Genomic DNA, 25,562 nt, shown 5'->3' with positions numbered 1-25,562 from the left:
GTGGGGTCTGTGGGGCTTGTGGGGTCTATGTGTCCTGTGGGGTCTATGGGGCCTAATTCCTGGATTAAACCAATAAGTCAAAGTACATCCAATCAGAGAATTGTTTCAGTTGGAAAAGACCTCTGAGCCCATTGAGTCCAATTGTTAAACCACGAAGTTTCCCATTTTCATAAATTGTTTCCCTGTGATAAAAATGTGGCCTTGGATGGCCTCAGGAATGCGGATTTTGGCCTTCACCAGAGATGTTCTGAGCATCTCTGGCATCTGCACGGAGTCCTTCAGGGAGGAGAGACTTCTGTGCAGCTTCTCAAGCAACGTCATCTCTGTATCAACCCATATCCACGAATTCTGGGCTCCAAGATTTTCACCCAGAAGAACAATTTCTTTTTTCTCATGGAAATTTAGCAAAGATCAGTCAAGACCCAAAGTATTCAGGTCTAACTGATGTATCCTGGCAGAGAGGGCACCTGCTGAGTTCCTCTGGGGCATGTCAAAATAAGAGGGGTTGGAAACTGGCTGGAAAAGAGGCCTTTTCCCAAAAATTGCAGGCACCATTTCATTTGTGGGCACCATTGACCTCTTGACTGAAGCATCTGTTCACACAACTGAGTGTTGTTCTGCAAACCAATTCCTGTGACAGCTGATTGGGGATTGTCACCTCACCAGGGAGCTTTAGGGAGTGAATCTCAGGTGCTTTTCCAAAGGTTTCTTCCTCCTAATTCCTCTCCACGCTGAAAAGCACCAAAACCACACCAAAATATTTGGATATCTCTTAAACTGATGACACTGTTTGGCTGATTATAGAGTAATATGTGTGACTTCATCTTGACAGTGCTAGATTTTTTACCAACAAAAAGTGTGGGAGGGAGGAGCTGCATCAGGAAGGAAGGAAACCCGTGGGAAATGCTGGAAGTGCAGGAAATCAGGTTTCTTTGGACACCGTGGTGTCTGGTTTCTGATGCTGAGTTGGCTCCTCCCTATGTCTGCCTTGTTCTTATCCATTGACCTTAACTCTGCCAAGGGCTACCAAGTGTTTTCATTATTTGCTTTTAATTCCATTTGTAAATTTTAAATTTGAAAACCTTTACACAAAATTTTAGGTTTTTTAACTTGAAACGCTGTTCTCTTTTTGAAAAAACCTGAATTTTAAAATAAATGATTCCTGAAACAATCCTTAACATCAGTATTTTTGTTTTAGGTGAAGGAAGAGATGCTGTTTGAGGCCCTGGTGACCAGGAAGACGGTGACAGTGGGGGAGAAGCTGATCTTGCCGTACAAACTAGCAGAGGTCAGTACATGATGTTTATTCTTAAAAAGGCAACTCTTGGGTTGATTTTCGGTGCTTGAAGTTGTACACTCGGAGTTTCTTTTGGTTTTTATTTATTTAGGTGAAAATAACGTGGGAGAAGCTAATGGGGATGAATTTAGAAAAGGATTGGCTTCCCTTCTGTGCCGTTCCTGGAAGATTTGCACTTTATTCTGATAGGTTTGAAGTGGTTTAATGACTTGTGGCTGTGTAAGAGTTCTCCAAAGCACAGTTGGGTGTTGCTGAGTGTCTCTGATTAATCTCCACATGTCATTCCTTGACTGTGGCACCAATTTCATCCCGCAGCAGAGGGGGGATCCAAGACCCCCCGGACATTTTTCCTGGGTTCCAAAACCTACATTAGTGCTGGTTCCTCTGTGGCAGGAGCAGGGGTCTCTATAGGAGACTCCCATTAGCTTTCCCTCAGACCCCTCACAGCCTGTGTCCTTTTGTGGGGCTTTGGTGCAGCCACAACTCCACCAGATGCTCCCAGACTCGAGGGTCTTACGTGTGATCAAAATGGGATTTTCAGGAATTTTGAATTATTCACAGAAACACCTCTTTTTCCTTTTACAATCCCCCAAATACATAAGTTCTGTTCTGCCGAGCTCCTTGTTTTGCCTCTCTGTTCTTCTATCCCCCAGTTTAAGGACGTTGAGCACTCGCCACTCTCAGTCCTTCCGTTCCCCCTTATTGTAGCTTCATGTAAGAATTTGCAACATCTTGAGTAGTGTCTGGGGGAGCAGCCTGGTGTGCTGCAAAGAACTCAACACATGGTGTGCTGTCAGGGGTCAGCTGGAGATATTTTATCTCCTTTTACAGGAAAAAAAAAGTATCTTTTCTCCCCTTTTGAGATTGTGTGTTTCAGCTCAGCAACTGTTACCAGCTTTTATCTTTAGAAGTTAACTGTTGCCTTTGTGCAAGGCTTGAATCTCCCCTAACAAAGGGTACACAGAGGCTCTGGCAGTCTTTGTGATGGATATTTAGTGGATGTGGTGTTCCTACCTTTTTTCCTGCATCTTGGGCACAGACTTAAAAAAAAAATGGCTAGAGAAGTTTAGAACTTTATTACCACCCTTCTGCTGGAGGTTACTTAGAGTCATAGAATGGCCTGGGTTCAAAGGGACCTTAAAGGTGATCTCATTCCACCCCCTGCCATGGGCAGGGACACCTTCCACTATCCCAGGTTGCTCCAAGCCCTGTCTAACCTGGCCTTCAACACTTCTAGGGATGGAGCAGCCACAGCTTTTCTGGCCAACCTGTGCCAGGGCCTCACCACCCTCACATCCAACAATTCCTTCCCAATATCCCATCCAACCCTGCCCTCTGTCAGAGTGAAGCCATTCCCCCTTGGCCTGTCCCCCCAGGTCCTTGTCAATAGTCTCTCTCCATCTTGTCAGCTCCTTCAGGTACTGGAAGGCCACAATTAGGTCACTCCAGAACCTTCTCTTCTCCAGGCTGAACAATCCCAATTCTCTCAGCCTTTCCTCACATCAGAGCTGCTCCATCCCTCTGATCATCTTGGTGCCTCCTCTGGTCTCACTCCAGCAGCTCCATGTCCTTGTGCTGTTGTTCCCCAGAGCTGGAGGCAGCTCTGCAGGGGGGGTCTCACCTGAGGGGGCAGAGGGGCACAATCCCCCCTCCCCTGCTGCCCAACAGCTGTTTTGGATTGAAACAGCTGGAAACAGTCTTACCTTGCTGCTCTTTCAGCTGAGATCAAAGAACCCTCTTGAGACTGAAAACGGCTGATCACGAGTTTTTCAAGTGCTTCCCAAAATGTTTCTGGTGATGTCACTGCTCACAAATCTCATGTGTTCACTTAGAGAGGTTTGTCACCAGTATCCAGTCAAAGAAATGAAAGATCAGGGTGTGTTGTGGTGGGAGAGGACAGAGAAGCACCAGACTCCCTTGGGAAATGTTGATGGAATCTTGGTAATGAAATCATTTTGTAAGAAGCTGTGAATTGTGTTGAAAGATGGGCACCACCCCTGCTTTGTGTTCACCTCCTTCCAACATCAGCATCCTGATCATATTTTAGCCCTCAGTGACCTCACTTTAGAGCAGGTTCACCACTGACCTGCTCATGCTCCACAGAGCAGAATTTGAGTTGCTCTGACTGGAGCCTCCCCATGATAAGAGGCCTCTCCTGGTCTTCCTCTGGCTCAGGGAGTAGGAGAGGGGACTTAAATTCAGATCTGTCTCAGTCAGGAAGGAAGAGTGGGATTCATTTGACATTTTGGGACTTTACAAAGACTATTGATGTCTGATAATCCCCACTCATGACTCATTGGGCTGTTGGCAACCAATGGGCTGGTTATTCCTCCTGTGTGTTTAACAAAAGAGCTTTAGAGTTGGCTCAAAGGGATGGAGGGATTGCGGTTTTGAGGGTTTTCAGACATGACTGTCCCACCACAACCTCTGTACCTCATAGGCAGCTGCCTTTCCTGGTGTATCGAGCTGCTACTTTATTTTGCAGATGCTGGAGGGTTTTTTCACAGCTTGATGCACTGAAAATTTCAGGGGAGTTTGTCTGGAAAAGACTGTGTTGCAGTGGCTCTCAGAAAAAGGGTTGTAAAAGTGTCGCTTGGGCACGTCCTTGCTTGTTTGCAACATCAAGAAGAGCACGTTGGATCTACTGATCTTCAGGTGGTAGGGAGGTGGTGGCTGCCCTATCCCTGCAAGTGTCCAAGGCCAGGTTGGATGGGGTTTGCAGCAACCTGGGCTAGTGGAAGGTGTCCCTGCCCATGGCAGGGGGTGGAATGAAATTAACTTTAAGGTCCCTCTCAACCCACACCAGCCTGGGATTCCATGTAAAAAGCCTTGAAGCCTTGGGTTTGGGATGGGTTTTGAGCTTTGATGAGATTCCTCTGTGCATCTGCTCCACACTGGAGTGTTTCACATTCTGTGCTGGGCACAGGGACTGAGGTTTGCTGACCCCTTTCCTCAGGATTGGAGTACGTGTGGACGACAAGTCCAAGTAGAAATGCTTCCCGTGGAATGGTTAATATGAGTGTGGTCATTCCATGATCTCAACCTGGCCCCTGAGTCATCTGCCCCCTCAGGGTCCTGCTGTCACAATTGTCACCCCCTTCTTGGTAGTGTTGAATGGACAGAGGAGCCGCGGTTGGCCTGGAGGAATCCTTTTCTTCAGGGTTTTGGAGGGTCAGAGCTGAGATTGGACTTTTATGTACTCTTCCCCTTTCCCGAGCCATAGCCCCTGGGCATCCAGAGAGGCTCCTCTGTGGGATTTGCAGTGATGTCACACTCTTGGCTGGCTGCTCCTTGCAGTCTTCTTGTTGTGCTCTGATTGAAACAGGGGCCTGTGGTTTGGGGCTTTTTTTTTTGGAAACAGTGGTTTGAGTACTTGGCAACTCATTTGAAACGTTCTCCTTCCTGGCAGTTGTGAATTGACACCAGACTCTTCTCCTGGGTTTGTTCTGCTCATCTTTGCAGTATTTAGGTAAAACTAAATGTTTTATTCTGGCACGTTTTGGTGCCTGGGTAGAAGGTACTGCAAAGGGTCCTTGCAGACAGACCTCAGAGAATCCCAGACTGGTTTGAGTTGGAAGGGACCTTAAAGCTCATCCAGTACCACCCCCTGCCGTGGGCAGGGATACTTTCCACTATCCCAGGTTGCTCCAAGCCCCATCCAGCCTGGCCTTGAACACTTGCAGGGATGGGGCAGCCACAGCTTCTCTGGGCAACCTCTTCCTCACCACTCTCACAGGGAAGGATTTCTTCCCAATATCCAAACTAAATGTACCTTCTTTCAGCTTAAAGCCATTCCCCCTTGTCCTGTCCCTCCAGGCCCTTGTCCACAGTCCCTCTCCAGCTCTCTTGGTGCTCCTTTAGGGTACTGGAAGGTGCTGTAACATTTCCCCAGAGCCTTCTCTTATCCCAGGGGCCTGAAGCCTGCAGTGTGCAGAAAGCTGCAATTGCCACCATCTCCTGTCTGTTTATTGATATTGTTCTTCTTCACTTACCACTTTTCTTGATGGCTGTGCCCCAGGAGTCATGTTGGGCTTTGCCTCCAGGACTAACGTGCCGTTTTTGAGTTATGCAGAAATATTGACTTTGTCAGCTCTGTGTTTCTGTTAATAAGTCAAGATTTTTTAGTCTTGCCTACATAAAACTTTTCTGCTGGGTGATCCAAGGAGTGGATTCCAGTGCCTAAAGGGGGCCTACAGGAAGGCTGGAGAGGGACTTTTTACAAGGGCCTATAGTGACAGCGGAAGGGGAATGGCTTCCCACTGCCAGAGGGCAGGGTTAGATAGGATATTGGGAAGGAATTCTTGGCTGTGAGGGTGAGGAGGCCCTGGCACAGGTTGCCCAGAGGAGCTGTGGTTCCTGGAAGTGTTGAAGGCCAGGTTGGATGGGGCTTGGAGCAACCTGGGCTAATGGAAGGTGTCCCTGCCCATGGCAGGGGGTGGAATGAGATGATTCAATCCAAACCAGCCTGTGAATGTATCATCTAAATCAGATTAACAGGTTCAAATGTTCAGTTGAAGTCCAGAAAAAGGCAGAACTCCAAGAAAGCAAAACCAGTGCCTCCAGTGTGCCAGCACTTGCCATCGTGTTCAGCTGAGCAAGTTCTTCCCAGCACAACTAAGGTTTCATTTTACTTTATCTCACCCAGGAAGGTACGAGGTGTGTGGCAGCAGCACCTGCTCGAGCAGGGCCATAGGGAGGAGCAGATAAATGGTTGTGAACTGAACTCCCATTTCAGGGTGCCATCTGTTGCTTCTTGCGGGGTAGTCAGTGCCCATCCTTGGGATATTCCCAGGATTATGGAAGGAGCATGTGGTTCTTCAGGAAGACCCTGCAAAGGGTAATGTGCCAACAGGTTTTCTAAATCATCAGTAAATCATTAAGGGGTGGTGTCTCGCCGTGGTGTTAACATTTGAGGATGCTCCCATGTTGCTGCTGCAATTTCAGAAATGAAAGAGGAGGCAGCCAAGGAGAGTCCTGCTTCTGAAGGGAAACAACACTGCTTTGTAGCTACAGCCTCTCCAGGCTGTGGCACTGATGGCAAACATGGGCTTGATTGTAGCTCTCCAGCTGCATCTCCAGCGCCTCCGAAATTCCAATGAGCAAGGGCAGCACATCCATAAATAATGCTTCTCTTTACCTCTGGCTGCTGCCTCTTATCTCCTGAGCCATGCTGGCTCATCTGCCCCAGAGCTGCTCCTGCAACCATCCATTTTCCCTTTTATAGCAGCTGGATGGGGTTTTGATGCAGTGTTTGAGACGCCGGCGCAGTTTGGGCGGGAGCGAAGGTTGAGGAGCTTTAGGCTGTCGATAAACTCAGGGAAAAGGCTGCACGGACATGAAAGGCGGCACTTGTGTTCTCAGGGCTTGGGTCGGTGTCCAAAACAGCTGCCAGTGTCTTTATCAGGAGTGAAATGGTGGATTAATGGAGCCAGGAGCAGTCCATGGGTTTCCAGAGAAATCACAGTGGAGTGTTTGGGAACAGCGAGCTGGACAGGTCCACTTATTTAGCAAATCAAATGCAGTGGGAAGGACCTTTGGAAAAAGTAGAGCCATCAGTGGTATGAGGGATGACTGGACCGTTTGGATTAAGATCTGTCCTAAACACTGGGCATCTCTGCAGCCACAGGCACCTTCTCCCTAATAAGGTAAAATGTAACAGGCACATGGGTGAAATTGGGAAAAATGGGATTTTAACGGCAGTAAATAACACCTGCTGTGGGTTGCTGTTGTCCTCCTCCAAGAGCCCCCCAGCTCCAGACTCTGGGCTTTTTTTTCATGTGTTAATACTTTTCAGTTCTCCTACAGAGGTGAGAAAGTTTCATAAGCCACAATTCAAGTATTCAAAAGAAAAAAATCCATATAAATATCAAGTGCCTCGACTGATGGATGGTAGGAAACATGCGGCCAACAGGGGAGCAGAGCATTAGATCAAATCTTGGTGGAGACCTTGGGGGTTGTTAAAAATCTTTCTCTTGATCCTACTTGTAATCTGAACACCCTCTTAATCTGTGTGAGGAACTGCCCTCCTGGGCCACGTCTGTCTTCCTGCTTCTAGATAATTCAAGGAATTCAGGTTTTTTCCATCTCTGCTGAAGGGCTCCAAGGCCAGGAGTTTATGCCTTGACTCACAGTCATTTACCTCTCTCAAATCCAGTCTTGCTTGGTGGTTCCATTCCCCCTTTCCATCGTGCCAGAGACGAGCCCCATGTCCAAGCTCCTCAACCATCCCCACTCTGTTTCCATCCCATCTGTTCCCTTTATCAACCTGGTGTCCATCACCTGCTTCTCTGTTTTTCACCAGTTTCTGCATTTTTTCCATGTTCTTCATCTATTGAGGAAAAACTCGTTATCAAAGTAAATACATCTATTAGTGAACCCTCTTTTACATTCCTCCAGAAAAAAGAAGGTTGTTTCCATGATGTTTTTAATATAACTCTGTTGGTATTTTATTGCTAAAATGCTTTATTTTAACAGATCCTTATAATTTTCAGCCATTTGTGATCAGGGACATTTTATCCCTAAGGGTTAGTTAACGAATTAATTCACACTTCCAGCAGAAATCTGATGGGAAATTGCACAACAGAAGGGAAATAAAAGATGTGAGACAACTTCTCGGGCAACAACTGACCTGATTCTTCCATTCCTTTAATTTTGGAAAGCTGTTGGGAGCTGGTTGTTTGATGTGATGAGTGTCACTATAAACAAGCCTTGTATTTAACTTACTGTTTGCTTATAATTGTATGTGGAAAATGGTTATCCCAAATCCCAAAGGAACTGAAGGGACTAAGTTGTGTGTCCAGTTAGAAGCAGATGTTGTGGAGCAGATGTTGGGCAGCAGCCCTGAAACCCCCCCGTGTCTCCTGTGCTGATCCCACAGCAGGGGCAGCAGGTGAGGGTGGGATTCTACCCCCTCAGGTGAGACCTCCCCCTACAGAGCTGCCTCCAGCTCTGGGGTCCAACAGCACAAGGACATGGAGCTGCTGGAGCCAGTCCAGAAGAGGCCATGGAGCTGCTCCAAGGGCTGGAGCCCCTCTGCTGTGGAGCCAGGCTGGGAGAGCTGGGGGTGTTCAGCTGGAGAAGAGAAGCTCCAGGGAGACCTGAGAGTCCCTTCCAGAGCCTAAAGGGGCTCCAAGAGAGCTGGAGAGGGACTTTGGACAAGGGCCTGGAGGGACAGGCCAAGGGGGAATGGCTTCCCACTGCCATGGGAAGGGTTAGATGGGACACTGAGAAGGAATTGTTGGCTGTGAGTGGATGAGGCCCTGGCCCAGGTTGCCCAGAGAAGCTGTGGCTGCCCCATCCCTGGAAGTATTCAAGGCAAGGTTGGATGGGACTTGGAGCAACCTGGTCTAGTGGAAGGTGTCCCTGCCCATGGCAGGGGGAAAATGAGATGATCTTGAAAGTCCCTTCCAGCCCAAACCGTGCTGGGATCCTGGGATCATGTCTCTGTTTGGGTGGCTGGAAGCTCTTTAGCAGCTGGTTCTCCGTGCAGGTGTCTCGTGGCCGTGGAAGGACCATCGAGCTGTTCTGTGAGCAGAGCACCCAAACTGCCATTGAATCTGTGCAAGGCTTTTTATTCTGCATGAACAGGTGCAGCCATAGGTCCATGTGGAATCACCCTGTGATTAGGTAGGAAAGCTGGTGCAGTTCAGGTGAGATTTGCAAACCCAAATATTCTGGCTCCTGAAAATCTGGGATGTGCAGAAACAAACAGAGGGTGACAAGCATCAATCCATGTTTTTAGTGGGGTAGTAGAGCAGGAGGAGACAGCCCAGGTCTCCTGCCAGCCTTTGCTTTCCTTGTCCTTTCACCTCTCATGCTCCTTGTCCTTGGGTCTGTGCTGGCTCAGCTGACCCAGAGAAAGTTCTTGGAATGGGAGAAGAGTTGGGTTTGTGTCCTTTGGGAGAAGGGGAGAGGAGAGAACCTTTGCCCAGGAGCGGTGGGATGGGCACATCTGTCCCTTCTGGTGCCACAAAACCATTCAATGCTATTTTTCATGTGACCAAGTGTCCCTTCACCCCAACATTCTTTACCTGGGATGAGTTTTTCCTGAGGAACACAAGACACTTGGCACATCCAGGAATAACCACCACAGGATGGTTATTTGGGGCATTTGGGGCTTCAGATCAGGGAGAACATTGAATTTTCAACATGAGCATTTAATTTTCAGCACATTAACAGTTAATTGGCAGAGACACAAGATAGAGAAGCCGAGCAGAGCATAATGAAAGGAAAAAAGTATTTCATTACAGCAAAGAGCTGATGTTTCATTCTCTTACGTCCTTGTAGTGGGACTGTCTGATGCCTTTTCAGACCATTATAAGGGAAAAGGAATGGAGTTCCAGGGCCAAATGGCATAACATTACCTAAGATGTTAAAAAAAAACAACAAAGGGAGAGATCACAGTTGCAACTAATCCCAAGTCTGAAAATATTAGAGGAGAAAAAGTGGGAACGAGACAAAATAATTAATAGCGTGAAGAAAGTGGGATGAAAATTGTCAGTCCTGAAGCACGAGGACACTTAATGGAATAGAAAGTAGCAAAACTGCTGGAAGCACCTACTTATCCCAAAGCCCATTAGCTTGGGAGACTCATTGTCACCACGGGTTATTATGTGAGGAGCTCAGCAGGATCCCTTTGAAGAGCTGCTGTTGATGAGTGTGTTCGGAATTAACAGAAAAATAGTCAGGGAATAAAACTGAAACCTCACAAAGCTTTGAAGAGGCAAACGAGCGTCTCAGGGCAACCTGAGAGGGTAGAACTTCAAAAGAAACCTTTTTGTGGGATAAAGTTTCTCATTTTTCCCTGTGCCTGGTGACGCAATAGGGATGAGATGAGTAGTGGTTTTGTCACTGGTGTCCTGCGTGTGTTCCTGCATGGAATTCCTGCGTGGATGCAGCATCCTTTCTTTTTTAGGAAGACTGAATTCATCGACATGGGGGTGTTTTTTTATCCCGTTTTCACTTTATTATATGATTCTCTGCCCTGACATTCCCGCAAAGTGAAGTGGGAGGTGATCTGGGATCTGGTGTAACAGTTTGTTTCTGAGGATTTCCCAAATGTGCTGATCTTCGTAGCATCCCAGAGTGGGAAGGGACCTTACAACCCATCTCATTCCAACCCCTGCCATGGGCAGGGACACCTTCCACTATCCCAGCTTGCTCCAAACCCCGTCCAACCTGGCCTTGGACACTTGCAGGAATGGGGCAGCCACATCCTCATATACCAAAGCTCTTCCAGTCAGTCAGGTGCTCTGTGCCACCATGGAAAATCCTGGGTATTAACTGTGTTCCTGCTATTTATTTGGCACAAATGCCTGGAAAAACTAGGAAGACATTGGGATTTCAGGATTCCTGAACAAAGTCCAAAATCAGGACTTTAGGAGGGGAAATGCTGACTTTCCATGGCCTACTCTGCCAGGAACCGACCTCCTGCTCCAGCTGCCTTCCTGTCCTCAAATCCATTCTCAGCCCTTTAAAGGATTCTTTTAATTACATCTGATTACTGAAAAGGCGCTTTAATTTCACCGAGTCCTTTTAGTTACTGCAATTTCTAAGATCATGCAAAAAGTTTTCAAGGAATGAAAACAAACCACTCCTGGGTTACTGAGTCAGTTCTTCCCACATGGGATGTCATTTTGGTACAGTTGCTTGGAATATGGGTTTTTTTGTGTACAGTCCCAATCTGATTAAGTTTAGGTTGATTTTTTTTTCTCAGCCTGAGGCTGTTTGTCAGTGGCTGAAGGAGGAGGAGGTGTAGGATGTAGGAGATCCGTGGCTGCGCAGGGTGTGCTGCACAGCCTTTGCCTCTCCAGCGGTGACAACTGAGGTGTGAGGAGAAATAATTCCCCTTTGAGGAAGTTTGCCAAAAAAAAAGGTAAAAATAGCCTGTACTGATGACACTGATGCACTGGCAGAACAAGTTTTTCTATGATGTCCCTGTGCTTGGGAAGGGCCCATAGAAAGGCGGGAGTTTGCTTACAAAAGCTCGGGTGCTATTTTTGGTGGTGCCTCGGTGGGACTGGGGATGTTGTGCCTGTAAAGTACTGAGCAAATTGTTCTGGAGGTGGCCTCCAGGTTCCTCCTCACGTCAGGTCACACAACAACTTCTCCTGCTACTAAGTAATTTATTAACTGATTTATGTCCTGAGTTCCCTGTGAAAACATGGCCTGGATGGGAGCTCAGTTCGTGCTGTTGGTACAACAGACTCTGGATGAACAAAGGTGGAGGAAAACTCCTTTTTGTCGCCTTGGACCCTTCCAATTTGTCTGCCTGCTGGCTCTGAACTTCTGCAGCTCTGTGATTGTTCTAAAAGTCCCTTTCAGTGGGGGTCATCCCCATGTCTCTCCTCTCATCCTCTCCTCCACAGGGAGAACCACAGCCTTGTTTTCTGGAAGAGAGAGTGGGTTTTTTCTTTCCTTTTCTCTTTTGATCTGTCACAGATGCTATTTTCTAACCACACTGCCCAAATCCAAAGGCTGTGACTGAAATCTTTTTAGGAGGATGATGTCTGGAGCCACGTGACTCCGCTGTTGAGAGTTGGGGAAAATTGCTAATGAGATTTGTGTTGGTTCCCTTTGCTCTTAACTGTGACTTGGGGGCTGGTTGTGAAAAGTGTAACCACAGCAGATCACAGACAGTCAGCTGCAACAGGACAACGTTAGAGACTTCAAATCAGCTCTAAACATAACTAGCAGGCTCTGCTCTGCTCTGGGATGGGGTTGGGGTCTCCCATCTGACCTTTTCCAAACCTGCCCTGCCACCGGTGAGACACATCAGGTGTGTCTTCAACACACCCACATAAGATGTTCTCCTTTGAGGTTTTCTGCTTTATTTTCCTGATTTCCATTGATGTAATGACAAGAGGATGAGTTAGGAGAGGGCAGTTGCAGGAGCACACCGACACTTCCCATGTTATTCCTCGGGAATTGTGTTAGCACAGGAATGACACGAGCCATTTCATTAGGATCGTATGTGAAATAGTGTGAGGATCGTGGAATCACAGCATGGTTTGGGTTGGAAGGGACTTTTAAGAAATCTAATCCCACCTCGTGCTATGGGCAGGGACACCTTCCACCAGACCACGTTGCTCCAAGCCCCGTCCAACCTGGCCTTGGACACTTGCAGGGATGGGGCAACCACAGCTTCTCTGGCCAACTTGTGCCAGGGCCTCTCCACCCTCACAGGGAACAATTCCTTCCCAGTATCCCATCTAACTGACAGTGGGATCCCCTCTGGCAGTGGGAAGCCATTCCCCCTTGGCCTGTCCCTCCATCACTTGTCCCAAGTCCCTCTCCAGCTCTCTTGGAGCCCCTTTAGACACGGGAAGGGTCTCTAAGGTCTCCCTGGAGCTTCTCTTCTCCAGCTGAACACCCCCAGCTCTCCCAGCCTGGCTCCAGAGCAGAGGGGCTCCAGCCCTCAGAGCAGCTCCATGGCCTCCTCTGGACTCACTCCAGCAGCTCCACGTCCTTGTGCTGTTGTTGCCCAGAGCTGGAGGCAGCTCTGCAGGTGGGGTCTCACCTGAGGGGGCAGAGGGGCAGAACCTCCCCCCTCCCCTGCCCACCCCTTGGCCAGCAGGATGGACACACTGGCCCATGGTGAAAATATTCAAAATTGTTTTAATTATATTTTTTTAAATAATATTTTTTTTATAATTAGTGATTAGTGGTTTATTATCTCCTATGGTAGCAGGTAAACAATTATCTCTGAAGGACTGAGTTGTCAGCCTGGGGATATATTGACACAGGAAGGTTGTCACTCTGGATAAATGCATTGATTTGACTTGTGCCGTTGGGATTTTTTGGGAAGGGCATTTGCAGGGTTTGGGAAATCCCCTAAAAGTACCTCTGAATAATGGAGAGGGACATTTGTCCAAGCAGGTGATTATAAAGAGACCGGGAAATTGGTCCAAGGCAGGTGGTCACGGAAGGCACTGGGAAGTGGGTCCTGGAGTAGGGGGAGCACAAGAAGGTGTTTGATAGGTGAAGTTGGAAACCTGTACCAAAACCCCCCTGTGAATCTGGGAACTTTGTAACTGATGTAGTGACAAAATCCATGTTTCAGTGTCGTGTTGGGGCACGACGCAGCATCGTATGGGAGTGACATTCCAGGCTATTTTTTCTCATTGGAAAATCCACGCATAAGTTCTGGAAAACATCATCACCACTTGCATCTCTTGGATGAAATCCGTTGGCAGGACACCCTCGCTGCCTCCCAGCTCCAGGGGGAGAGGGGAAGGTTTGTGCCAGGATGTGGCAGGAGCCAGGGATAGTGCAGGGCTTTGGAGTTTTGTTGGTTTTTAAAATCTAGAGTTTGCAGGTACATTTATAGAAGTAAAGCATAAAAATGAGCCTTTGCAGGAAAGTTTGTACTGTTTTTAAATGAGCTTTTCCTCTTTTTTTTTTTTTTTTGCATCTTTCACTCCTCTTCTTTCACTGATGCTTTTAGAGCTATTTTTCCTCCTCCTTTAATGGAACGTAAAAATCATTAAAGAACCTTTTTGCAGGCTGAAGTCAACGTGGTGTGTTAAGGGTTGGAGCTCTCTTAGGGAAAGCACCCAGGGGAATGACAGGCTTTGAATATGATGTGAAGATAAAATACGAGTGTGGAAAATGACATCACCCTTCTCCAGCCCGAGCATGATATAACACTCCTGGATGCCAAGACAGGGATTAAGCCGGAGTCTGATATCCTGCAAGAGCACTTTCCTCTGGGTGTTAAGCCTCTGTTAAAAAAAAAACACCCTAATCCTGCTTGTCTCAGCCCACATCCCGTGAGCCAGAGGGAAACCACAAAAACCACTCAATCCATTGCTGTGGATCAAACCAAAGGTGCGACGCATTCAGGTACAAGTGGGAAGGGAGTGGGAGAGCAGGAACCCACAGTGCTCCATGTGCCCACGCGTGGGGGGGCTTGGGACCCACTCAATGGAATGAACTTGGTGGGAGATCAGTTTTGGCTGATGAAAAACTCGCTGTGATCCATCCATGGGTGCTCACAGTCCCGAAACCAACCATGCCCTGGGCTGATCCCACAGCGTGGGCAAGGGGGGATGGCTTCCCACTGCCAGAGGGCAGGGTTAGATGGGATATGGGAAGGAATTGTTGGGTGTGAGGGTGGTGAGGCCCTGGCCCAGGTTGGCCAGAGAAGCTGTGGCTGCCCCATCCCTGGAAGTGTTGAAGGCCAGGTTGGACGGGGCTTGGAGCAACCTGGTCTGGTGGAAGGTGTCCCTGCCCATGGCAGGGGGTGGAACTGGATGAGCTTTAATGTCCCTTCCCACCCAAACACCTCTGATTCTGTAAGTGAGGCACTAAAACCTGCATTAGGACCAGAAGATGGATTTAGACCCTGCCTAATTCAAGCCATGTAGTGGGTTTTGTCTCTTTTTTTTCCAACCCAGCAGTGTTCTCTCTGCTTTGGTGATGAGCCGTAGATGTGGTGGCAGGTTTTGTTTGTAGTGCTACTCTCCTTCCTCACCACCTCCCTCATTTTCTGCTCCTTCCCTAATTTAGCTCTCACAGTGTCTCTCCCTTCCTTAAACGCTGCTCCATCTCAGAACAGCAGTGACAGTCCCAACAAACCACCCTCAGCACTGTTCTTCTCCCTACAACTACAAAGCCAAGCTGGAACCACCTTCCATATGTGGTTTTTTCCAGCCCTTGTGGAGCAATAACAGTGTCAGAGAGAAAAATGGGATTTTTGTAGTATTTTAGTCCATGTGGTCACCACTCCTCTGACACCAACTCTTCAGTAGTATCTGACACCCCTAAAACCCTGCTCAAATTGAAGTGTATTTTTAGTCTGCTTTATTTAATCACTTAATTAATGATGATCATTATCACCAACGTGCCTTGGTGGACTGTTTCCCATTGACTGCATGTCCAAGGCTTACTGGGAGCGGGGGGTTGGCTTCTCTTCCTGGTCATTAGATCCCTTTAGGAGATCCAAGAGCTTGAATTGCTCTTGATTTTGCTTGTTCTAATCTCAGATAATTCCTCTTCACGCTGGCCAAGCATTGCTAATACCTATGTTTTTTTAAAAAAAGACATAAATGTGGGTTTTTTTAGAATAAAAACTGATTTCTTTCATTTTTTACTCCTACATGCAGCATAATTTTTGGTGAATAGATAGTTTGAGGCAAAGAAGAAAACAAATACACTTTTTTCCTGATTTTTCCCCTATTTGGAAATTAAATATAGCACTTAAACCCACAGAAGTGATGGAAGGAGGGAGATTTTCAGCTGAAAATCTTAGGTAAATACCATGGCAAAATTCAGTAGGTATTAAAATGTGGTTTTGTCCTCTGAGTCATCTTAGAATGAGGCATTTGTGTTCCAGTAAGTACAGATGTAATTATGAAGCTAAATTTCACCTTCGAGATTGAATGGGGGGAAAAATGGGAATACCTGGTAAGGATTTTAAAGCAGCCATCAAATGATAAGGAAAATCAAAGCCTGTGTATGAGGATAACTCCTTAAATTATTTCTGTGGTAGGATATCAACAGGTTCCTGGGATTTAGTGCCAAATCCCTGGGAGCAGAAATGCCAATTGATTCCTGGGGGAACGCATTAAAAATGTATTTCATGTGTTAAAAGGAAAGCAAACAAATAAGGCTCCCAGAGAGCCACTAAAAATCCATATCCAGATTGGGGTTTTGGAGGGATTTCCTGAAGAGTAAGAATTCTGGTGCTGCTTTTTTCTTCCTGAATATTTCATTGGAAGCACCTTTCATCCTTGTATAGAAATTCTAGGAAGCCCATCAAAGGCCCTAAAGGAAAAGGGGGTATTTTGTCTCTTCCTGTGCTCAGATCTGATTTCCTGGAGGGAAGAGTAATCTCTGTTTCTGCTCCACAGAAGCAGAAAAGGTATTTTGTGGTGCCTGACTTTACTTAAATCACTGAACTGCTCATGTCTTTGTGTTTTGCACCAAGTCTTGCAAACTCCATACCTGGAAAGAAACATTTCTGACCAGCCTGGAATTACTGGAATTGTGAAGTGTGTGTTGATAGGGGTCTGAAAGGAGAATTGTTGCTTGTCTTCCTCCTGGAGAGCAGGAAACACCCACACACGTGGCTTCATTCCGGAAGAGCTGCTGGGTCATCAGGAGAGAAAGAATCCATAGGTGGTTCCTATGGCTGTGTCAAGGTCATTCCTGTTTAACAACTGGATTTTTGAAGCTATTGCAGGTTCTCCTTGGGAAAATTACACAGAGAGTTGTTTGTAAAGCCAGATTTTTTGGGATGGGTGGGAGTTTTTGCGTTTTTAGGGAATGCTGGTGACGGGTTTACCCAGTGTGAACAAGTTCTGTGGATAACATCCCTCATGAGGTACACACACGCACAGTCTCCAGGGAAAACACTGGAAAACTGCAGGAAGAAAAGGCCAACAAGTCTTTTGGAGTTGACAGCAAAGCACCAAGTCGTCTGCTGGGCTAAAACAAGGCAACAGGTCAGGCTGTCTTCTAACAAATCTTCTCTTCTAGATCCAAGGAATTTTCCAGTCTCAAACATTCCCTTCTCAAGTACTCATAGCTTGTAGAAAATCTGGAGTGGGTGCACTGACCTTGCTCCCACATCTACGTTTGTCCTTGGTGAGCAATTGGGATTTCACAGCCTTGCACTGACCGAAAAGTGTTGAAGTTTGGTCATGTTGCCCGGCGGAGTCACTCAGCACATTGTTATGGCTGTGCCCAGATTTGCATAATGCTGGGAGATGGGATAAGGGTTGTCAGAGTTAATAAACTCCCCAGGTATTTAATCCTCATTAGGGCTCTAAGTCGTTTTGGTGCTCACTCACTTTCCAGCTGTGCTCGTTAAGTCCATTTCTCATTAACTGAGGCTGTGCTCAGGGACTGGGGTCTAAACCCACCTCCTAAGCTCCGTTTTTTGTGGTAGTGACCCCAGATGGGTTGTGGTCTCCAATATGTGAGTGTTAAAGGGCATTTTTTTCCATGCATTGGGTTTTCCTGCCTTGCTTTCCTAGAGGAGCGTGCGGTGCCTCCTGCGCTGGGGAGGCAGCAGTGGAGGGATGCTCAGAAACCCTCCTGAGCAAACTCAAATGTATAAATGGCTGCTCAAATGTAATATTAATGGGTTTTTTGATGAACTGATCATTAGAGCTGCCCATACCCAAATATCCATCCCCCCACCTTGCTGTAGCAGTATCTCATCCCTCACATTAGCCATGAGGGGAGATGGGCAAACCTCTCAACCAGCTGAGATGTTTGAAGCCTTTAGGGACCTGGAGCTGTCTCATAAATCCCCCTTTGGAATTATTCTTACCCGGAATTGATCAGTGCATCGATTTAATTCCTAAGGCATACAAAAGGGATGAGCTTTGCTTTGCTTTTGCTTTTGCTTTCTTCTGATTTTTGGAGTCTCCGTGTTGAGCGATGCCCTGCACAGAAACAGTGATTTATTTTAGGCAGGCTCTTTTTAAACAAAATATTAGGGGGATTGTTTATGCTGGTTACAAGAGCCCTTCATCCCATGGTTTTGTTTGGGTCAAAAATGTTTAAAGCTGAACGTCAGAGGGGGGTTGCTGTTCCAGATTCGCTCCAAGGTTGGGTTGGTTGGATGGAATAATTGAGGAATTGATGAAATAATCTGGCTCTTGTGTTTCAATATCACTCTGGATCTCACTGTAGTGAGTAGACCCACACTCCAGGGAATGTTCCTCTTGGCTGTGGAAGTGTGTGACTAAAACCAGTGTCATCTTGATGGTTTTTCCTCAGAGAATATCCTGAGTTGAAAGGGCCTCACAAGGATCATCAAGTCCAACTCAGCAGGATCTCTTTGCCTTGTTCTACCTGGGGCGTGCAGGCTCTGGGATATTGCTGTAATTATGTGCTCTGTGCCTTTCCAAGCCCTTCAGCATTTGTTCCCACCCATCCTCTATTCTCCAGGCTTTATTTATTCTCCCTAGTCTGAAAAATTTACAAGTATTTTAGTTCCATACTCAGATTTGAACTATTGCTCTTGCTTGTGTGCTGGGTTAGTCAGCAATATAAACACTGAATCCAATAAGGATCACAGGGGAACTTTATATTCCAGCAAATCATGTGAAAATGGCTGTCAAAGGTTAGCTGGGCCTCTTGGAATCATGGAATCCTTTAGTTAGGAAAGACCTCTTAAGATCATCCTTCCAGCCATTGCCGCAGCCCTGCCACGGCCACCACTGACCCATGTCCCCAGGTGCCACATCCACAGGGCTTTTAAATCCCTCCAGGGACAGGGACTCCATCACTGCCCTGGGCACCCTGTTCCAATGCCTGACCATCCTTTCCATGAAAAAATGTTCAATCCAACCTAAACTTCCCCTCCTCCCCTGGCACAACTCGAGGCCGTTTCCTCTCATCCTGTCCCTTGTTCCCTGGGAGCAGAGCCTGACACCCCCCCCGACTCCCCCCTCCTGTCAGGGAGTTGGAGAGAAAGAGAAGGTCCCCCCTGAACCTCCTTTTCTCCAGGCTGAGCCACCCCAGCTCCCTCAGCCACTCCTGGTGCTCCAGACCCTTCCCCAGCCCCATTCCCTTCCCTGGACACGCTCCAGCCCCTCAATATCTTGTGGTTTTCCGTGTATAAGCTTGGTGAAGATTTTAGCCCTTCTTCTTTCCCTGGATTTTCTGGGTACTGCCAAATATTTTGAAAAATTCCAGCAAAACCAGACCTTAAGTCGGAGTTTCAAACCTCAGCTGAGTTCAGGATGGCAGGAGCAGGGAATGCTGCCCTGGGATGGGGCTGGGGGCAGCAGCAGACAGAGGATGTGCTCCTGTGTTTAGTGACTTTGTAATCTCAATTCTTATGAATCTACTGAACACGTACAGATGTGTTTTACAGAGGCTTTTAATTTGAGCAGATTTGGGGTTCTGAGATTATATCTTCTCCCGCCTGTAAAACACAGGCTGTCGCTGCTGGAACTGTGAGTCCTTGTTCCAAAACACTTCAAAGAGACATTTTAATTCTTAAGTCTGTCTTCCCTGTGTTCCTTTTGGCAGAAGATGTTTCCAGAAGTTGATCTATTTTTAAGGTGGCCTGAATCTGATGCCAATCATGGCAACTTTAGATCATTTAGTCCAGGGATGAGGACTCCACCACTGCCCTGGGCAACCCCTTCCAATGCCTGACAACCCTTTCTGGGAATAAATTTTCCCAGAATCCCAGAATGTGTAAAGTTGGAAGGAACCCACAAGGATCATCAAGTCCAACCCTGGCCCTGCACAGGACACCCCAACAACCCCAGGATGTGCCTGAGAGGACACTGTTGAGCCTGCAGGGCCCCAGTGTTGAGGAATGTCGGGGGGTGACTGCCAGTGAGTCTTGGGAATGGTCAGACCAGGAAGCTCTCTTAACACGAGCATCCCAGCCCAGGAATTATCTAGATTTGTCAATACAGCAGAGAAAAGAAATAGGGTTATAAAGAGCCAGCAGATTCACCAATGAGATCCATGTGTAGGTGAGCTCCACCCACCCTGGATTCTCCATACATTGCTTTGCCAGGAGTTTGCTCTCAGCTCTTCCCATTCACCCATTGCTTCGAAAAGCAATAGTTGAAAAATTTGAGGTCTGGGTTGTTGATTATGGTTTTGGGTCCCTAATTATCCCTAATATCCAACCTAAACCTCCCCTGGCATGGACTGTGTCACTCCCTTCTCCTCTTCCAGCTGTGTGGTAGAGAAATGGAGACCACACACTGGGTTCATTGCATGTTGAGAGAAAACGTTGACAGAACAGCTTATGGTCACACTAAATGATGCCACCTCCAAAAATCCAGGGAAAAAGAGGTGGGAATAAGCTGATAGAAGATAAATGATGCTACATGAGCTTTATGGTGTCGTTTGGGGTCAGTGAAATGAGGCCACTCAGCTGATGTTCCTCAAAGGGAGGGTTGGTGAGAAGGATTTCAAGGCTTGTGTGACAAGCAGTGATTTGTTACAGTTCAGGCTTTAATTGAAATAATTATGTGTGAACCTACTGTTTCCTTTTTTATTCTTCCACAGTGGCAAAAACAAACCAAAATCTAACAGTCATGGTAGTGTACCTTTTTAGGGGATTAATATGTACCAAGGCTCTACTCAGGGTAATCATTTAAACCAGAGAAGAATCAGAAGCAGCAAGAACAAAGATAATCTTTAAATATGGATTGCTTTCTGGTTCTGTCTGGAGGTGCCTTTCCCAAAGCCCAAGGACCTTCCTTTGATCTTGGCTTTCATCCCATCAAGTGAAATCTCTTTGATCATGGCTGGGAGCACCGTGGTGGGGATGTTTTTCCTCTTTCTGGGCGAGCTGCTGGAGGAGCAGTGAACCTGTTCCCTGTGATTTGTAGCTCCTGTTGGCAGGACCTGGAAAACTTCAAGTTTTCAGGAACAGTCAGATCCCTAGAGGGATTTTAGCCTCCCCCTTTGTGACCCTTCTGCTGGTACCAGGCACTGCCTGGCCTGGCGGGCACGTTCCCATCACTTGCTGTTGTTGCTGTGCGATATCAACCCTCCTCTTTCCTTCTCCCCCAGGGAACTTTTCAAGGATCTTGGTGAAGTTATTATATATATTTTATATACTTTATGTATATCACAGAATCCCAGAATATGCTGAGTTGGAAGGGACCCACAAGGATCATCCAATCCAACTCCTGACCCTGCACAGGACTTTCCCCAAGAGTCACACCCTATGCCCCAGAGGATCATCCAAATGCTCCTTGAGCTCTGGCAACCTTGGTGCTGTGCCCACTGCCCTGGGGAGCCTGTTCAGTGCCCAACCACCCTCTGGGGGGAAGAACCTTTTCCTGAGATCCAATCTAACCCTGCCCTGACACAACTTCAGGCCATTCCCTCGGGTCCTGTCACTGGTCGCCGCAGAATATATATTTATTTTCTTCCTTTTGCCACCAGTGTTGGGATTTATGGTGTGATCTTGTGTATCATCCCCTTGAATGCACCAAAAGAAGCCAAGCCAAAGTCAGGGCCACATCTCCCAGCCCTGGAATTGCACCCGGCTCCTGTTGGCACACGCGGCGTAAACTAAAACAGTGAACAAAAGCTTTGGCAAGGGAGAAATAGGAACATTGGACGTGGGAGCTTGAGAAGGAAAAGCCATTTTAAGAGCAGAGCAGGAATCCTTTGCAATGACCTTTTCTTCTTTTCCCCCTCAGGCTGTGACTGTGAGGAACTCCATGGCCAAGTCGTTGTACAGCGCCCTGTTTGACTGGATCGTGTTCCGGATCAACCACGCGCTCCTCAACTCCAAGGACATGGAGGAGAGCACCAAGGTAACGTCCCAGCAGCTCTCAGGGCTGTGCTCTTGTGGTTTTAAAATAGGTGAAACATGACTCGAGCTCTGACAACACCTGCTTAACATCAAGTTAACTTTTCCTTGGTTGATAAATGAGGACATTGTTATTTTAAGTGGTGTTTGCTGAGCTGAGGAGGGTGAAGCCCCTCAAATATTATGTCCTCAAAGCAACCAGGGAAGAGATTTTGTTGTAGCAACAACAACCTGTTCCCCTACGCCCTCCAGGAATGATGGCAACTAATTTCCTCCATGTGTGTAAAACTGGAGGACTGTATGTAATTGAGGGGAAAAGGGGAATTCTTGCTAACGTGGGGCGTTGTGATGAAATTGCTCCACAAAAATAATGAGAAATGGTGAAGGAGCTGTGGTGTCTGTAGGTGGCACATCTATAAGGAGTAGAAAACTGGAATTATGGGGAAAAAAAGGTCTGGATGGGAAAAGTGAAGCCGGTGCTGTGCTGTACCACCAATTCCCAAGGAATTGATGGAAGGATGGCAGGAGGTTTCCTGTGATAGCAGGGGCTGAATGCCAGGACCCAGGACATCCTCTCTCAAACCTCTTGTGTATCCATCCACCCTTGTCGTGCCAGGGGGACACTGACCCCAAAATTCTCGGGGGTATGGATGTGTCTGTGCACACGTGTGCTTGCAGCTCCCAGCTACCCTTGGCTTGGGAATGCTGGGCATGTTTTTTGGGGGGTGGTTGTGCATCCAAAGCCACAGCTGCCAAAAGGGGGATTGTTGTGCTGGGCACTAACACTGCGTGTGGATTGTGCCATAGGAGTGGAGTTGCAGAGGCTTCCAGCACAGTCACTCCTTTATTTAACTCCCCAGAAATCCTTGTGGAGCCTAATGAAGGCCTGGAAATAAATCCATGCCTGTAAAATTTGGTTCTCTGCTTTTCTGACAAGAAGAGGTTGTTAAAGTGATAACACCCAGTGAGTCTTCTGACTGCACGTGTTGCCTCTCCCTCTGTTTAATATTTTACCAAAAATGTTGTGTTCTTTCCTGATTTTTTTCTCCAAGTCATCACAGGTTTTGTCTGGGGTGTCAGGGAAAAAAAAACACCACACTGTTTATGTATTCAGTGAAGCAGGAAAGGTGGATTTGTTTTGATAAGGAAATGCATCTCAAATGCTAATTAATTTTTTATTTCCAATCCAATTATTTTTTAAACTTATTATTTAAATTTATTTTAATTAATTTTTAAATACAAAAGCAGACTAGGACACTCTTGCCTGCTTAGTCAGCACGTCTGTGAGGGCAGGGCACCATGGTGGGTGTTTATGGGCCATTAAACTTTGGTTCCCAACCTCAACTCTCAGCAGGTAAGAGCCAGAACAGCCCAAATTCCCGCTGTTTTCCAGCACTGCCACTGCACATTAATCCTCTACTTCCTGCAGCCAAGACTCCCATGGAGTGTAACCACCTTCCCCTTGCCCGTCTCCCTGTATCGTCTCATGAATTCCCAGTTACCAGGTTTCTGACCCATTTTTTTGCCCCACATCACATGGTGTAGCTGTAAGATCCAGGTCAGGCAGCGAGTGCCAGGAGCGGCGTTGCCCTTGTGCCGGAGTAGATCCAACCCCACTGGCACACACCCAGCACCCAGAGCTGCAGGAACGTGCCAAGATCCAGCCAGGCCATCCTGGGCTGTACCCGTGCCAGGTTTTCTGAAGCAGGAAGGCAGTGCACAAAATCCCGGGAAATGTCTGCTCCTCAGGCAGGACTGTGGTTCCGTTTATCTTCAGAGTTCTCTGTGAACGCTGATTCTGCCGAGTTGGAAGGGACCCACAAGGTCCAACCCTCAGCCCTGCACAGGACCATCCCCAACAGTCACACCAGGTGCCCCACAGGATCATCCAAATGCTCCTTGAGCTCTGTCAGCCTTGGTGCTGTGCCCACTGCCCTGGGGAACCTGTTCAGTGCCCAACCACCCTCTGGGGAAGAACCTTTTTCTAATATCCAACCTAACCCTGCCCTGACACAACTTCAGGCCATTCCCGGGGGTCCTGTCACTGGTCCCCACAGAGAAGAGCTAAGTGCCTGCCCCTCCTCTTCCCCAGAAATCAGGAAAATGCCCAATCCTCCCCATTTTCTGGGCAGAGGATGAAGGAGAGGTTTATGTGCCTTGCACGGAGCAGCTTCGTTAAACATTGACCAACCAATTTTCCCTCCGGTGGTTCTACCACGTCACCTCCTTGACCCTTGTTTTAGCCCCTGCCTTGAGTCCTTCCAGCACAGAGGGAGGAGACATCTCTCCCTGGCCTGGGCAGGGCCTGGAATAGCTGCTCCTTTGCCCTCAAGGAATAACGTGGCTGCCAGACCGAGGACATCCCTGGCTCTGTGGCAGAGACACCAACCAACAGTCACCACCCTGGAGGGAAGGAGCCAATGCCCATTAATTTGGGCTTTCCTACTACTTCACAGTCCTCTTGAAATCCTTTTCAGCTCGTGCTTGGACAAGCCCCAGCTGAGGATAGAGGTTCTTTACCTCCCATGTGTGGTCATGAGGTTGGGCAACACCAGTGAGGAGCTGGGAGATGGACTGGGAGCAGTGGCATCTCCAAACCCTGGGAATTGGACTTGGATGACATCTATGTGCTGGCATCTACCAGCTTCCTCAAAAAATCTTGTAAACACACCAAATCCCTTCTTTCTGAAAGAAAAACACAACCTTGTACCTCAGCAACTCCTGAGTGGGCAGTGGGTGGACAAGATGTGACTCACCCTGCAGCAAATGTCCTGGATTGATCCCAGCCCACACTTGCCACTGATATTCCTCTGACTTAAAAGGGATGTTTTGAAATGATCCTGCAGGTTGGGAAGGTTCAGAAGGTGTCAGATGATGGGCAGAGGACTCTCTTAGATGAAAAGCACTTTATACGGAGGTAAAATAAGGCTCAAAACCATCTGAATTCAGAGTGTGTATGGGAGAAGTTGATGAGAAAAATTAGCATGAAAGTTTATCTTTGTGAGTGTAAATTTTGATTTGAGTGGGACAATGGGAATGGAGACAATTTTCAGATCCCAGTATGTGTTTATTTGATGTCAGCAGTAAGGAGAAGATCAAAAGATGAAGCTGGGTAGAAAAAAATAAACACTCGGCCATTGCTCTTCCCTATTTTCAAGCAAGTATTTGGGAGATGTAAATCAGACCTTTGATATCCAAATTTAATTAAATGTACAGTGAATTATTTTGGGAAAACACAGTGGGATTTGGCTTATCTTGCTTGCTGACAGGATTTGTAGCATATTATTCCTGAGCAGAGTTGTGAATAAGTTATTTGATAGTTCATGGTAATGGCAGCTGTGGATCGGCTTCACTTCGACTCCCTTTTCCTTGGGTCTTCTCTCCCTCACTTTCAGCTTCTTTTATGTTCTCATGATCCCCTACAAACTGTCTGAAATTTGACCTTTATTAATGAGGTCAGAGCCTTTTCCTCCTCTGGAGAATGAGATCACTCAACCTCAGAGAGTCTGTTATTGAATTCCCCTTCCATAAATCAGGTTAGGAATTGTTAGAAGTCCATCTCGTTGCTCCAAACGATGATAAAGTGGAGATTGTGGTGGATCAAAAGGCTTTTCCTAGGGGTTTGTTTAAGCTTTTCCCGTTTGGTTCTTGTGAAGTGTCTTAATTTCTTCCTAAATCACCCTGCTGCTGTTTTTGGGTGACGTGCTGCCTACGTGGGGATGATGGCGAACTCATGGCCACAAAGAAAATTAAAATTAATGGCCATGGCGAAAAATTCATGGTTGGGTTCATGAAGAATTCATGACCATGAAGAAAAGTCATTAAAAGTAATGGCTATGAAGAAAATTCGTGGTTGGATTCACGAAGAATTCATGGCTGTGAAGAAAAGTCATTAAAATTAACGGCTATGAAGAAAATTCATGGTTGAATTCATGAAGAAAGTTCATTAAAATTAATGGCCATAAAGAAAATTCATGCTTGGATTCATGAAGAATTCATGGCCATGAAGAA

General features: G+C 47.1%; 1 protein-coding gene across 7 annotated transcripts in view; it reads left to right on the top strand.

Annotated features, from left to right (window-relative positions):
- MYO9A (myosin IXA) overlaps positions 1-25,562 on the top strand; it is a 168,893-nt gene that overhangs the window by 79,497 nt on the left and 63,834 nt on the right. For all 7 annotated transcript variants that reach the window (XM_027698006.1, XM_027698007.1, XM_027698010.1 and 4 more), the window contains 2 exons: positions 1,199-1,288; positions 21,439-21,555. In XM_027698006.1, the coding sequence (XP_027553807.1) occupies positions 1,199-1,288; positions 21,439-21,555 (207 nt within the window). The remainder of the gene's footprint in view (positions 1-1,198; positions 1,289-21,438; positions 21,556-25,562) is intronic.

Source organism: Neopelma chrysocephalum, unplaced genomic scaffold (genome assembly GCF_003984885.1).
Source record: "Neopelma chrysocephalum unplaced genomic scaffold, ASM398488v2 Primary Assembly neopelma1_124, whole genome shotgun sequence".
Taxonomy (NCBI): domain Eukaryota; kingdom Metazoa; phylum Chordata; class Aves; order Passeriformes; family Pipridae; genus Neopelma; species Neopelma chrysocephalum.
This window is presented reverse-complemented; position numbering and strand designations above follow the sequence as displayed.